The 15,737-nt window shown below is 31.7% G+C and overlaps 1 protein-coding gene across 2 annotated transcripts; it reads right to left on the bottom strand.

Annotated features, from left to right (window-relative positions):
• Positions 1–1,177: 1,177 nt before the first annotated feature.
• LOC133678704 (aldehyde dehydrogenase family 2 member B4, mitochondrial-like) lies at positions 1,178–6,289 on the bottom strand. Of its 2 annotated transcripts, XM_062101158.1 has the most exons (12): positions 6,015–6,289; positions 5,775–5,949; positions 4,842–4,976; positions 4,556–4,698; positions 4,311–4,464; positions 4,003–4,232; positions 3,499–3,588; positions 2,691–2,864; positions 2,473–2,610; positions 1,937–2,074; positions 1,763–1,824; positions 1,178–1,576 (listed from the first exon to the last, which is right to left on the bottom strand). In XM_062101158.1, the coding sequence occupies exons 2-12, from the start codon at positions 5,845–5,847 to the stop codon at positions 1,303–1,305; spliced, it is 1,611 nt and encodes a 536-aa protein (XP_061957142.1). In that variant the 5' UTR covers positions 5,848–5,949; positions 6,015–6,289; the 3' UTR covers positions 1,178–1,302. The 2 variants fall into 2 exon arrangements, with proteins under 2 accessions (XP_061957142.1, XP_061957141.1); XM_062101157.1 differs by having other exon boundaries at positions 5,775–6,289.
• Positions 6,290–15,737: the final 9,448 nt, after the last annotated feature.

The raw sequence follows: 15,737 nt of genomic DNA, 5'->3' as shown, positions 1-15,737 counted from the left end.
AATAACTATGGTTAAGGGTATGCTTTCTTAGGTGATAGGTATGTTCCTGGCCAACCAGTTGAACCCAAGGAATAGATTATGTAATGCCGTAGTAGAATATTTCAGCATTTTTTGGTTTATATGTGATACATCAAAATAAAATGGAACTAAAACCCTAAAATATTCTTTTAAAATAGACCCAACAAGAACACCTTCTGGGCTTGGGCTTGGTATAGGGAACTCAAAGTACAATAGGAGCCCATGAAGAGTGGGCTCGGGCTACCAAAGTACAGCGAACTCAAAGTACAATAGGAGGCCCATGAAGAGTGGGCTCGGGCTACCAATCTCGAGCTTAAAGTACAATAGGAGGCCAACACCTAAGGAGCCTGGGCTCAGGCAAGAAGCTCGAGTCAATGCAGGGCGCGCGCCCAACACCCCATCAACGTGCTTGGGCTTCGGAGCGTGCCCAAAGCCCAACATACTTGGGTCCAGATAGCGTGCCTGAATCCATTTCTCTCCTCTAATGAGCCCGAGCCCAACACTCTCTAAGTGTTTTTTTTGGACCCAATGCATGTTCATTAGTCTTATTCCTAAGCATCTGACAAGGCTCAAGATGAACTAGCTACCGGTTACATAATTTACCAAACATCACCGGCTACCTATTACCAACCCTTTGAGCTTATAAAAAATGGATCAAATTGCATGAATTAAAAAATCAACTAATTATCCAACACATCAACCTTATTTATAAACATCTTGAATGTTGAAACCTAAGCTCAAAACAAGCACGTTTTCTTAGAGTAAAATTGATGAAGGTTTACAATGTTGACAGGATTGACAGGGATAGCTAACACTTGAATTCATGATTATAAATCTGCTACGAGGAGATTCAATGCAGGTTGGGTGTTGGCTGTTCCGGGATAACTCTTGGGTGTATCTTCCAACTTTTGTTTTTCTGTTCTTTCTACAAGCAGAATTATGGACTGTTTTCATCCTGCGATTCGCTTGTGATGGAGGTGATTGATAGGCTCGCTTAGAGGTGATAGATATTTTCAAAGAAGCTAGCCGATCAAATGCAGCCAAGAAACTGTAGAATATGGGAAATAATTACCTTATGTTCATGAATATGTTTGCCACAATATACTTGACCTTGAACGAGTGAATTATAAATTGACATGGCTGAACCGATTTTGAGTAATTGAGTAAAAAGAAGCTTGTATTATTAAGAAAGTTTAACTTTAGCCCATGATTTCAGACGATCCCTACATAATTATTTACCAAAGGAAAGGAAAACCATAATCATCTTGGAAGGATTTGACGAGCTTACAACCATGCTGGATTCTTTAATGGAGTGACAACTGCTTTCACTTGCAAGTAGTTATTGAGGCTGTAGATACCCTTTTCCCTGCCTATTCCACTCATTTTATAGCCACCGAATGGAATTGCTGCGTCAAAGACATCGAAGCAATTGACCCATACAGTTCCAACTCTCAGTGCTCGTGACAAGGTGTTGGCAGTGTCCACATTCTTGGTGAAAATTCCGGCAGCAAGACCGTAGCGGGTGCTATTTGATCTTCGTATTACTTCATCAACATTCCTGGTGCAGAAGAAGATACACGTTAAACATAGAATATAAAGACCATCACTGAATTTAAATTCAATATGGCATCAACTAATTCGACTATCTTTGAGATGGCTCGAATGACCAGTTTGAAAGCAATAGTCGCGCATTTAAAATTGAAAAGAAATGCAATGAACATTTGTTTGTAACATTATAGCTCACTTGAACTTCAAGATGGACTGCACAGGGCCAAAGATCTCATCCTGAGCTATCAACATATCATCCTGTTCGAAGAACAAAAGAAAAAAAGAGAGGTTAGTATTGCATTGCAAAAATTAAGAGTTATTTTGAGACATCTAGTGGGAGAAATAATGATAAAAGTGGAGTTAATATTACCTGAACATTTGAGAAAACAGTAGGCTGGATAAAGTAGCCTTTGGAGCCAAATCTTTGACCTCCACATTCAAGGGTAGCGTTGCTTTCAACACCAGATCTTATATACCTGAGGACCTTCTCAAATTGATCGGAGTCGATCTGAATTTTTCTCAGGGTCCATGAACAATATTAATTGATAGCTCTCAACAATTTGTGTATAAATAATAACCATTTATTGACAGAGGAATATCCCATAACAACTTCCATATACTCGTACCAGTGTGTATGTTTTACCATTGAGTATTTAGTTATAAGCTTCAGCTAGACTAGCAGTTTCACTCGCACATAGAAAAGAAGGGGCCATACTCGTCATCTTATTGTGATCGATTTTTTCTAACTCTTAGGTCTAATGTAATGACTAGCACATTCCTCATTAAACCAATTGTTGCAGTAACTAATATGGACCTTAAACAGAGTAATGGAGAAACTAAATTCCTATAAGATAGTCATTGCTCAATTCTTTCAATCATCAAACCTTATACGAAGAGACGGTATACCTGAGGACCTTGTTCAACACCCTTCTTGAAGGGATCGCCAACAACGCGTCTTAGAGCACGTGCCTTTGCTTTCTCTATGAACTCATCGTACACACGTTCATGTACATATGTACGAGAACCAGCACAACAACATTGTCCCTGCAACGAGCAAACTTACACAACTAATTAGTGGTTATGCATCAATTGAAGTCAATTCTTTGCATATTCGTTAGACAAACCTGATTAAAGAACAGGGCATGGTGTGCAAGCTCCACAGCCTTATCAACATCAGCATCCTCGCAAACAATGAAAGGTGATTTCCCTCCCAGTTCTAACGTAACTGATTTAAGGTTGCTTTTTGCAGCAAGTTCAAGTATAATTTTACCAGTTTCAGTTGATCCAGTGAAAGCAATCTGCAAACAATGCGGTGTATCAATCACTGTGATTCCACAAACATGCTACATGACATATTCTACAGGATTTTAGGTGATTCCAATGATAACAACCAGAAGTATTGGAAATGCAAGCTTTTATTACGACAAAGAAAAAACTGGCAATCCAAAAACGTTTAGAAATGTAATCTCTTACAGTGACGAAGAAACGAAATTTGTTGGATATGAAAAGATATAGGTTCTGAAGGTGCACATCTAAATTCTATCTATATAGGAAGGCAGGGTCTTAAGCAGATTCTATGATGCAGTTGATTCATGAGGTGCCAATTCATCTATCAGAGAAAGTTAGACTAGGAAATTAAAAACAGCCACAAGGAAGGTTATGATTCTCATATAAAAATTCATGTGCGCTAGACATTGTCATTGTATCACTGTTACTGTGAAAGTTGTGAACGAAAGTTGAAACAACAGTAAGAACACAAATGGGAACAAAATTTCACTCTCTGAGCCATGCTATACAGAGTGCTAAAAATTCTGTACTATAATGCAAGCTCACATGCCATTGATTCAACTTGAGTGTGGAATGTAATTTATCATGAAGTAGAGATTCAATCTCTCTTGAAAGTTGGCAAGATATTAACAGCTCATAAAATACCTTGTCCACATTCATGTGGCTAGCAAGAGCTGCACCAGCACTTGGACCATAGCCAGAAACGACATTCAGAACACCTGGAGGAAGACCAGCCTGCCATAAAAGAAAAAAAAAAAGTTTTCAGGCGAACACCATGGTAAAGTATAGAAATTTCACATGTTTCATGTCAGCCATCTTAAGACTATTGTGTAACAGGAATTAGAAAAAAGAATTAAGCATGCTATTTAGTTTAAGGAAACTGCACTGTTCTTCTGCAGGCATAAGATAATGTAAGCATTGCTGAATAATGCAATTATTTCCTTATGCATTGACCTTTTCATACTTAAGTTGGATACTTGAACCCAATTGAGCATCCCACTACTTCTTGAGCTGGTGATGTTTTATGAACTTCTATGATACCTCGTAAGTTCATTGTTTGAATAGCTTTGCTGTTAGCATATGTCATGATAATTCTATTGAGTTCTTATACCAGATATTTATCATGTAACCTTTTGTCATTAATCATACCTCTTGGAAGAGCTTCGCTGCATGGAGAGCAGTCAAAGGTGTTTGTTCTGCTGATTTTAGAACAATTGTATTACCACATGCTAATGCAGGCCCAACTTTCCAAGCAAGCATGATAAGAGGAAAGTTCCATGGAATTATCTGTCCAGCAACACCAATGGGTTCATGCAATGTTTGAACATAGTGATTACTGTCAGCAGGAACTGTTAGTCCATGGATTTTGTCTGCCCAACCTGGATAATTATAGACAAAAGGAATCAGAAATCCATGTAGACAACAAAATAAGAAGTCAAAATTGCATGAAATCTCACCAGCATAATACCGAAATAAACGTGCGAAACTTGGCAACTCGGATTTAGCAGACTGTTCATAAGGCTTCCCACTATTCCATGACTCTAAAGCTGCAAGCTCATCTCTATGTTTATCAACCAAATCAGCGAACCGCAACATTATCAGTGACCTTTCCTGCCAAAATTACCAAACGCAAGTCAACTAGTTACAAACAAGACAGCATTGACATTATAATTCACCAGAGAGGCAAAGTAAAAATTGATACATAAGCACTCATTTTTGGCCATGGTCCCTCATCAAACGCTTTACGAGCAGCAGCTACTGCACGGTTGACATCTTCATTATCACCTTCAGCCACGTGAGCAATCACTTCTCCTGTACGAGGATCGTATGCCGGAAAGGTTTTGCCTACAACCAATAGAAAATAGAAGATCAGCAAGAATCAATGCCTGATTCAACGGATCGGAACCAGTTTTCAAAAGACCAATTAAGAAGTGCAAATGAAAACTGAAGGAAAATAACACACTAATGTTTAATGAACCAAGAACTACCAGATGCTGCATCAACGAATTTCCCATTGATGAAATGCTGAGTGTAGCTAATTTGAACAGGTGGAGTGATTGGTTCCTCAAGTGCCGTTGCAGTGATAAACCTGTAGATGCTCCTTCCCCTGCTAGGATTTTTTCCTGAGGATCATATCAGAGACATATAAACTAATCCTGACAACCATAGATCTCGAGAACCAATAAAAATTAAAAATGTATATATAAAAAAAACATGATTGGAACAAAAACTAGAAAGTATCATTGCATTCCCATGCACAGAAAGGAAAATGAAAAGCAGGGCCTGCATTAATTATTGAAATTCCAGCTCTCTGTAACCAAGAGAGAAAAAATGCACAAAGTTTTTCCTTTTACTAATAAGTTGTGTTCTTTATTCAGTATATGCTCTCAGGATCCTCTTTTGACTGTTGGCATCTATTTATCCCCAAAGTGAAAGGGAGCCACCATGGATAGAAAAATACTGCTTGTAAATCATCATGTAGTCGAAGAGATATAGTATGTTGAATTAAGAACAATTAAAAATGGAAAAAAACAACTCCTTTTTTTCTCCCAAGTTTCTGATTTAAGGTATATATAGAGACTTGACACTCCATTTTCCAGTTTTAATTGTAGATGAAAAGAGTTGTGGAATAAAATCTCCAAAACTTTTTGTTCCATGCTGAATCTTCTTTAGACTCGAAAAAAGAAAGATGAGAACAGATATCCTTAGAACTCATGATCCAGATAAAGAAAAACACTTTGAACCCAAATTTCGTTTTCCATTTCTTCTCCACCTTAACCTCTTGGCAACCAACCTAAGGCAAAGGGTATCTCCAAAATTAACTCACCCGTAAATGGACACCATAAAAAAAAAACCTTTGCAATAAAATATCATCATCTAAACCAAGAAAAAAGAAAAGAACAGAAATGAAATAACAGTACCTCGAGACAAAAGAAACGAAGAAGAAGCAGAAAGAGAACGAGAGAGCAAGGAAGATATCCTGCGAGCTGCCATTACTACTTCCACAGTCAGGCCTCAGTACACTAACGACCACTTCTTTTCTGGTTTCTCTAGAGAGTATATAAAAAAGAAAGAGGAGCCAGCTAGCTAGGTAACCTCGGTGTTCGGTGTTGTGGTTTAGGCAGACGTTTGCATAAGATTGAGCCAGCTAGCTAGGTAACCTCGGTGTTGTGGTTTAGGCAGACGTTTGCATAAGATTGAGCCAGCTAGCTAAGTAACCTCGGCGTTGTGGTTTAGGCAGACGTTTGCATAAGATTCCCAATTAGATAAACACACTACGGTTTTGTCTTGTTCATGTTTGGCTGTCCTTCTAAACGTTCTATCTTTCACCCCAGAGCATAATAACAATTATATGCTGTCTATCACCATTATTTGTATGATATCAAGGAGAGGAAGAAACAGAAATTGGTGTCCTTCCTATAACTAGAACTGGAAAGAGACGTGGTTTGCTTTTGTCGCCACCCTACTGGTCACCTCCTCAGCATCATTGCCGATTCGGATGCTTGTATTCCTTTAATTTGGATTTTGGCTAGTTTGTTTTGTATGGTGTAAAATGTAAATAATGTAAATTTAAGAGGTATAATTTAATTAATTAGGTTTTGATTTTGCTGGTTAAAAGTTATTAATTTGAATTTTATAGATTACTAGAAATTTATATAATTATTAATTTTGATACTTATAAGATTAGTTAAGCACAAAGTAACTTGAACACCCAAATTAATAAATCAAAATAAAAATCACAATAAAAATGGAAACCTGAAACAATGTGAAATTGGAAACAACACTCAACCTAAACAGAGAAATGAAACTGTACAAATTGAACAACAACAAAGGATATGAATGACAAATCACGAACCAAAGCTCTTAGATTATTTGCTCGTACTTGAGGGTTGGATCAAATTTTTTAATATAATATATTTTGAATGATTTTTTTTAAAATATTAATATATGATGATATGGTAGATAATAATTTATTTTAAAATATTAAAATGACAAGATAATAGATTAATATGTAAAAACTACTATGCTTTTACCCTCCCATTTCCAGCCTAAAAACTTCCTCCAATCATGAAACATAAAATAATGTCAATCGTCCATCACAATTTGCAAACGAATAATAATCTGAGTCCAGAAAGGAGGAGCATCACTTTAAAAAAGGTCTATGCTGAAGGGCCCTCTCATCATGCTGAATATTAAAAAAAAAAAAAAAAAAAAAAAACATTATCTCAACTATCATGGAGTAGGAACCACTAGACATGTCCATTTGCTTGAAAGTCTTGAAGAAGCATAAATGCTATAGTTGCCATGATTTGGTTAGGGAAAGAGTAAATAATCCTTAAGAAAAGACATTTATATTAATGAGTTTTTGTTTTTTAATGCATAATAATAGGTTTTGCCATGATTTTGGTCTTTGAATCAGAAAACATGTCACGAGCATATCAAGAGTGGATCTAATACAGATATAGAAAAAGACATCTTGTATTTGAAACCAGACAATTGCTTATCGATGCCTTTTGATTCGAGGGTTTTTCACTTCTATGGAGAAAGAATGTCGTGGATAGAGATAGATGCGAGCGAGAGTGAAATTAAAAAAAAACTAAAATAAAAATAAAATAAAATTGAGTTGTTGGAGAATAATATTGAAAAAAAAAATCAATTAAAAATGATATAAAAAATTTAATCGAGTCATCTACTCAGTTCAACTCGTCAAACATGATCACGAGATCAGGATAACCTCATAAAAAATAAATAAAACAAATTATGAAGCCTAGTTAAAAAAAATATTCAATTAAAAAATAATCCAAAGTTAACACGAGTCTACACTTGCCAACTCGAATCTTGGATCGTAAGATTAGGATAACACCATAAATTATAAATAAATAAAAATTACAAAATTCAATTTTCAATCAACAAAATGATGAATGATAAAAATAAATAAAAAATCAATTAAAAAAGAAAAAAAAGAAATTGACCCGAGTTCATCCAAGTTAACCTATTAAACCAATAACCTGAGTCATGAAATTATAATAAATTCATAAAAAAATTATAAAAATTTTTTTAAAACTTCACTTCCAACAATTAACTTCTGCATGCTCATTGAGGGTTGAGTTGATAGGGAAAACAAAGTTTAGTGTTAGTAAACTTTCAATCTTTTTTTTTTTTTTGAGGTTTAATCCTCGGAAATCTATTTTTCATTTGTAAATTTAAAAGGGTTCGGCTAGTTTACATTTTTTAATATTTTACGCACAAGATTTTATCATCAAATAAAAAAATTAATTTAAAGAATTTATCATAAGTTAGAGAAGATATCGCAATTAAGACAATGATATTGCGAAGTTGTTTATTCACTAAGTTACCTCATGGAAATGATCTGTTAGGTAAGCACATGATGTTAGGCATGAGCAACCAAGGTTTTATAAAGTAGTTACCTCATGCATCTGATTTGTTGGCTAAACACATGAACTTAGCTTTCAAAAAAAAATAAAAAATTATTAGAGTCACCAATTCCACCAGATTCAGAGTCCCACAATTCATCTTAAACTGAAAATAGATAGATGAACTGCCATTCTTTCATGTATCAGTAGATTTGTTATGAGTTTAGTACATGTTCCAATCGAATCGAACATTTTAGAGTTCATTTGTTTTTGTATTTTAAAAATGTTTTTAAAAAATTTAAAATTTTTTTAATTTTTTTGTTTCAAATTAATTTTTTTGATGTTTTCAGATCGTTTAAATATGTTATTGTCAAATATAATTTTTTAAAAAAAATATTTTAAAAGATAATCAATACCATACTTTCAAATACTCCTATATATACAAGGATACAGAGATTTCCAAAGTTCTAGGATACAAAACATTTGGATATGTTTTCTATTCTAATATTCATATCACATAATCTAAATTTTTTATTATTACAAAAAAGAGACAAGAAATAAATACATGAAGAATTTATAATCAACAATAGGGAGCGCATCTATCTAATAAAAAAGATTAATGTAAACATCAAATCATCTATATATATATTAGCTTAAATATTGACATCTAATACATAGATGGTGATAGGCTATCAACTATTGTAATCATTAGGGTTATCATGTTCACATCTCTAAATAATCTTTAAATTAGACGAGAATCCTTTACAAGATCTAATATATACACAAACACACGCAAGCACACGTTCATCTCCGAACACACAAAAAAAAAAAAGAATATAATGGAGAAGTGAAACGGAAATTGATACAAGGAAGAAAGATAAAGAAGAAAACATGTTATATTTAATTTACTTGGGGGTTGAAGAGTAAGATAAGAGCAAAAGTAATATGCAAATCTTTATATATATATAAAAGTACTGAAAGTTGATTAGTATGGTCAAGTAATTTATGCTTTTTGAAATATATCTTGGTTATGCTAACCAATTTTATGGTACTTTTTTTTTTATTAGGGGTGATCATTTTCGGTTCGATTCGGTTTTTATATAAAAAAATAACCAAACTGAAATTTAAAAGAAAAACTGAAACTGGCTCAAACCGACCGGTTTCGGTTCGGTTCGGTTTTTTAGGACAAAAACCGGTTCAAACCATTTTGGCTTGTTTTTTTCCGGTTTGGCTCGGTTTCAGGCTTATAAAACTGAAACCGAACCGAACCGAACCGGTCGGTTTTTTCAAAATTTTAATCTGTTTAATCGATTTTTTTTTCACGGTTCGGAAATTTTGGTTTTTTTTTTCAGTTTTCTCAATTTAATTGGTTTTTTAATTTTTTTACTCACCTCTATTTTTTATCTGCTAAATATGGAAAGTGATATTAATAAATATAATAATTGATAGACATAAATTCTTTTGATAAGTATAAACTAATAGCATCTATAATCCTTAAATTTTAGATATTGTATCTTTCTGCTTTACTAGAACATTAAATCCCAACAATTCAACATGAAATGTTTAATTAAATTTAATCACCATTAAATTATTTTAGTATGTAATATATCCTTTTGATAGATTTTATTTGTTCATGTCAAAAATAAACATCCATATTTAACTAAATAAAAATATTTATTTTTTAAATAACAAGATAGATAAAGCTAAAAAAGAGTTCTTAATCGAAAAAAGATAGGAAACAATTAATCAATAGAATTAAAAGTCATGATTGATCATGTGAGTAAGAAGTCATGATTAATAAGAAAAAGCAACTAACTATAAAAATAAAAATGCATGACTAACTAGATTATCAAGTATTGTATGGAACAAGAATCCTTAATGAATTATATTGGAAAGTATTATAAATTAGTTAGAGCTCATGTAACTATGAGACAGAGACACATACAAATAGGGATTCAAATTATATTACCTTTACAATCTAAACTCTATATATGTTATAAATAATTTATATAGTATTAAGGTCAAAAGTTTATGTGAAAATCAAACTCTATAATAATATAAAAAAAGTAATCCATTTACTAGAAACGAGGGTCGGTCGTATATAAGCAATTTTATTATAATGAGGCATTGATAAAGCGTTAAGAAATAAATAATGAAATTCAAAAACAATTTAATGACAATTTTAGTCCTTGAATTACTGTAATTTTGGGACATCAAACCCAATGGTTTCAAAAATAGAATCATCTCATTCAATTTTTTATTAAAAAGTAAATTTGGTCTCTATGTTAAAATTGATCTCTATTATATGTTTTCTACTAAATTTATCCTTCTTTTTTGTCTTAACCTTCTTTTTTAGTTTATTACCAATTTATTTCTAGAAAAAAATGACGTTAGACCCTAAAAATAGGAGATGTGTCAATTTAGTAATTTGTAAAAGAATTTGACATTGTTCCTTTAAGGAAAAAAAATGCATAAAATAATTCAATATTGATCCTAAAAGAAGAGACTTATCAAGAAAAAAAAAGGTAAATTAAGGTTAAAAAATTAGCTTATGAATCGACGCCTAGAATGTTTTTTAAAAAATTGAATTCCTGTTTGCTTAAAATATCGGTAGAAAATGAAAAAATTAACCTAACATTTAATCAAAATCCACACCAATTTAAAAGAAGCAAATCAACTTATTGGCCTATGCAAGTCCACATAGAGTATTTATAAGCCCATCATGAGTATTTATACCTAATTAAAACGAGAAAGCAAAACTAATAAGTGATATCAACATGTAAAGATCCAAAATTAGAATATAAAGCAACCCACAAACAAATAGACTCAACAAGATTAGCCGAATTTCTTTTGAAAAACAAGTGAACTTATAAGCATACCCAATAAACATAGGCGGAGCCTCTATCCATGCTTTGAAGATCAAATCAATTAACTTCTAAAAATTTACCGAACCTCTACCTGTCTTCAGTTTTTTACCTCTAGAATTTTTACTTGTCCTAGTGATGTGAACTATGACAACTATAATTATATGTTTGGCAAGTAAACCTAAATAGTTAAAGGAAGAGATCATTGACCAACATTTTTTCAAAGAAAATTTAACAATAACATTAAAACATCATAGATTTTTGTACTCTGCAAGTTATAAAGGTTGTGTAAAAAAAACAATTTTATTATAAGAAAACAATAGTTCATTAAATATATACATATATCGATGTATTATGGTTATAACTAGGGGGAAAAGTTAAAAGATTATTGATCAAATTTCCTTCTAATTGAAACACATTAACTTGAACTCATTTTGTTCTTATGTTTTGTTTCCAATTTTATTCCCTTAAAAAAATTATTGTTCTTTACATGAGTTAAATCTATATATTACAAAGTCTCATTAACAGTATATGCAAGATTGTTCTTGGATTACATCAAAACCAATCTAATGAAATCAAGTTTAAAATCTCATGTATTCATATATCATGATCAAGGGAGGAACTGATGAATCAAATACATTTTATGTAAAAATCTATTACAAGGAACAATATCAACATACAAAGATAATTGAACTTGGTTATGTAGAACTAATCCTTTTATAGTTAACTTGAACTAGACTTGTGGGAACAAGCTTTATGGTTGTCATTGTGTTTCTGATGTTGTCAAACTAGTACTATCTCTTCTCTTCTTCTTTATATGTATATTTATTTCTTGTTCTTTGTCTCTCTTACTTAGGTCTCTTTTCTGTCCTCTCTATTTTTTTTTATGTTTTTTCTCTTTGTTTGGTTTATGTTGTTGAATGGCCTTTTAATAGGTGAATATCAATCCTTTTAGGAAAGGAAATAATTCATCACCCTTATGAGGATCAAATCTTTAAAGATAATCTTGGGAATCATCTTATATGTTGTTCATCAATCCTTCTTTGCTTGATTTGTAGAGAGAGGATCAAAGTTTGATAATTAGATTTTGTACAAGACAAAGTTCGAAAATTAGATTTTGTACAAGAATGGAAAGGTTGGGTTGTTGTTCTTGAAGAAAGAATGATTGAGGGGGTATGTTTGGCTCGAAATCTGTAGCTGATTCTAAAAGTTAAACTCTGATTTCTTGCACTAAGATTATAGCCAAAATATTAAATAACACATCTCTTCCCTTTTATGTTGTCAAAAGAATCAATCAAGGTCAAAAATTGAGCCCTAAGATCGCATGATAGCCAACTAATGCTTTCTTGGTTAGAAACCTGCAAATGCATGAACAAAATGGTGTTGTTTTGTTTGCATCTTCATAATACAACCATATTATTTGATAGTTTTATCCACATTTACCTAGTATTTTAATCATGTTTTATATATAAAATGCATTGATATTATTTGTTTTTCAAAAGTACTTTTGGATGTAAGAGTCGAAAAAAAAAAAGTAATTTGGAGATAAAATCCATACCATATTCCATCTCATGTTGAATATTGATAAATTTGACCTTCGATCGATGTTTTACGCAAAACTTGAGTTGTAAAAGTTAAAATGAAGTGATTCTAGTGGAATTAGAAAGATAACATTCATATCATTCTACACATATATTGCAAGAGAAAAAAAAAAGAGCATGGAAATCGTAACCTTCAAAGACAAGTTTTGCATTCTACTAGTTTTGACATTTGGTCATTCTGACTTAAATATCTTGAGTTAAAGAAGTCTATTTGATGCAAACTAAATTTTTTTGGATTCCTAACTCAAAGACCTATCAACCTACCATATTTAAGTAGAAAAGGAGCTTATATAAGAGAGATATGATTTTTCTAAAACAACCCATAAATTCTGCTAGAATACATGTTTTGTAAATAAACAAGTTCAAATTACTTCTCAAGCATCGAAACTGACATGAAAATTATTTCCTCGTATGAAAATGGTCTTTACTTGGGCAACTTAACTTCACTAAGTTCAAAGTCAAAGCTTGAATATTTTATGCAAAATTATTTATCCTTCTTTATAAGAAAGTAGTTATTGTACTACTTAAAAATAAATTGTTTACTTCGGAAATGACTCCTATTTTTATAGGATACAAATGGACTAGTAGGAGTGTGGGGAATAGGGTTTTGTATCAGATAAAAAGAAAGAGAGAAAGAAAAATAAGGGTGGTGACCAGAAAGAAGAAAGAAACTCTCATCTTTTTTTCTACACCCGAAATTATATTTTTATCTTTTCTCTTCCTTAGTTTTTCGATAATCATGTGGTTATGTTATTTTTATTGGTTGAAAGGATACAGAAGCCTTCAAATTTAAAAAACTATGAGATTTATTTATCTTTTCTTTTGAATTTATATGATGAGTATGAATATTTTCTATGTTTATTTTCTATGAATGTATAGTTTGGTTGTTAAAGCGAACTCTAAGTTATTATTCTAACTAATCTATTGCTAAGTTTGCTATCAAAACTGGAGTTGTGATATTTAACTTGTGAAGTGACTAAGTTTAATAATCATGGCGGATCTATATTGTTAATCTTATGGAAAACATTCAATTAAATCGAACATGGACTGTAGATAGTTATGTTGTTTAGATTTTTCAACCTATCTAGTTCTTAAGGTTGCCATTAAATTAAATTGCTAGATTGATTAACTGACTAATATTAAGAAAAGATAAATATTCAGAATATAAAGAATATAAATTGACGTATCATTTCAATAATCAGTTTCGATTTCCATCGGTGAATGTTTATTTGACGCCAAGGTTTTTCTCTTAATAAGTTTCGGTTTATTTAATTACTTTATTTTGTTTTCCCTAGCATAGCTTAGGTAACCTCAAACCCCTCATAACTTTGAGTTATTTAGCATAAAGACCTAAACTAAATCTTTCTTGTGGAATCAACCCCTTACTTGCTCTTATTTGTTTAAGTTAAGGTAATTAATTTGTGTGATCGCGACACTTCAAGAGCTTGTTCTTCCCTAATTTAAGAAAAACACATTGTTTTATATAAAGCAAAGCAACGTTGTTTTTATCTCACAATTATAATTAGGTTTTTTGATTGAAATCGTGTCAAACTTCATCTATGTCCTTATATTTTAACGCCTATTGTTATTTAGTCCTTGGCCTCTGGATTTTTTTAATCTAGGTCAATTCAACCTTTCATTACTAAATTTCTTTCAACTTTGCCTTTAAATGAATTACAAGCATGCCCTATGTTTTCTCTATTGCTCTCACATTAGTTCTTGATTTCTCAATTCTTTATTTTTTAGTTGATTTGACTCCCAATTTCAACATTCATTGATTTTTCAATTTGGCTATTTATTTCAAACTCATCTTTGAACTTTAATTTTCTTTCCATTTTAACCAAATTAAACCAATTTAAACCTTTATCTTCTATATATTCTTTAATTCAAACCTCAATTAGTACCTAAAAAACCTCAAAACTCTATTCTACATGTGATACTCAATCATTGGTCCAATTTTCAACCCTGGCTATATTTTATTATTTTATTATTTTTAATTCTTTGTATTTTTTGTATTTTTCATTTCTTATGAATTTCAATATTCTTTTTTTGACACACAAAAATTGAATAAAAATGCAAAAAATAATAAAATGATTAACATTAACTAAAATTATTGAAAAGATATAGTTTTTAGATTTTTTCTAATTTTTCAAAAAATTAACAAAAAATAGTAGGTCAAAAACAAAATAATGAAAGTTGCCCCCTCTTTACTATGCTTGTAATACAAAGTCTTGTAAAAGGCTTTATATAGTAAACTTCATAAAGAAACATGATGTTTGAAACAAAAGGGATCTGAAACCTTTAAGTTCAACAGAGATCTAATACCATAAAAAATCATATAGCTGGAAGGAAAAGAATCTGACACCTTAAATTCCAAAAAATTGTCTCATTCTTTTGGGTGACCTATCCAACGTGGAAAAAAAATAAAAACGATCTCATTATACCGGGTGACCTACTCAATGTAAAAATATTAAAATTTGATCGTTAAGAGAAGTAACATACCTCAATGTATAGAAATGACTTACCTGGCTACAAGACTTCCTAGTGTTTCCTGAGTATAGGGTCAAAATTGTCATTGGTATTATGGCTTAAGGACTTCTTTGTTGATTTGGATTCATTAAAGCCTTTTTGGATTCCATCGAGGATCTTTTTTGTAATTTTTTTGCAAAAACATTATGCAACGCTTTGGGTTAGATGATATGAATGCATCTTTACCTGGTTTGAAATATTGGTCTCCTCTTTTCTTCACCATCTCTCTTGCTTGGTTTGCACTTAACTCTTTATATCAATCAATTTTTGTCTGTGTGATTAATATATTTGACTACTTCTTAGTTATGCAACCTTGACCTTGTGTTATAGGTATTGCTCTCTTGGTAGGCCATATGAGCTTTTCATGCATCAATATCATCTTCGCCAAAGTTAAACTCGATCAATGAACTTTTTTAAAAAAACTATTTTTCTTGTCTTGGGAACATACCACAAATTTGAAATGGTATTTTTTTAAAATCTAATTGTTGAAAAGAAATCATCAAGATGTAATTTTA

The sequence above is a fragment of the Populus nigra genome, chromosome 18 (genome assembly GCF_951802175.1).
Source record: "Populus nigra chromosome 18, ddPopNigr1.1, whole genome shotgun sequence".
Lineage (NCBI taxonomy): Eukaryota > Viridiplantae > Streptophyta > Magnoliopsida > Malpighiales > Salicaceae > Populus > Populus nigra.
This window is presented reverse-complemented; position numbering and strand designations above follow the sequence as displayed.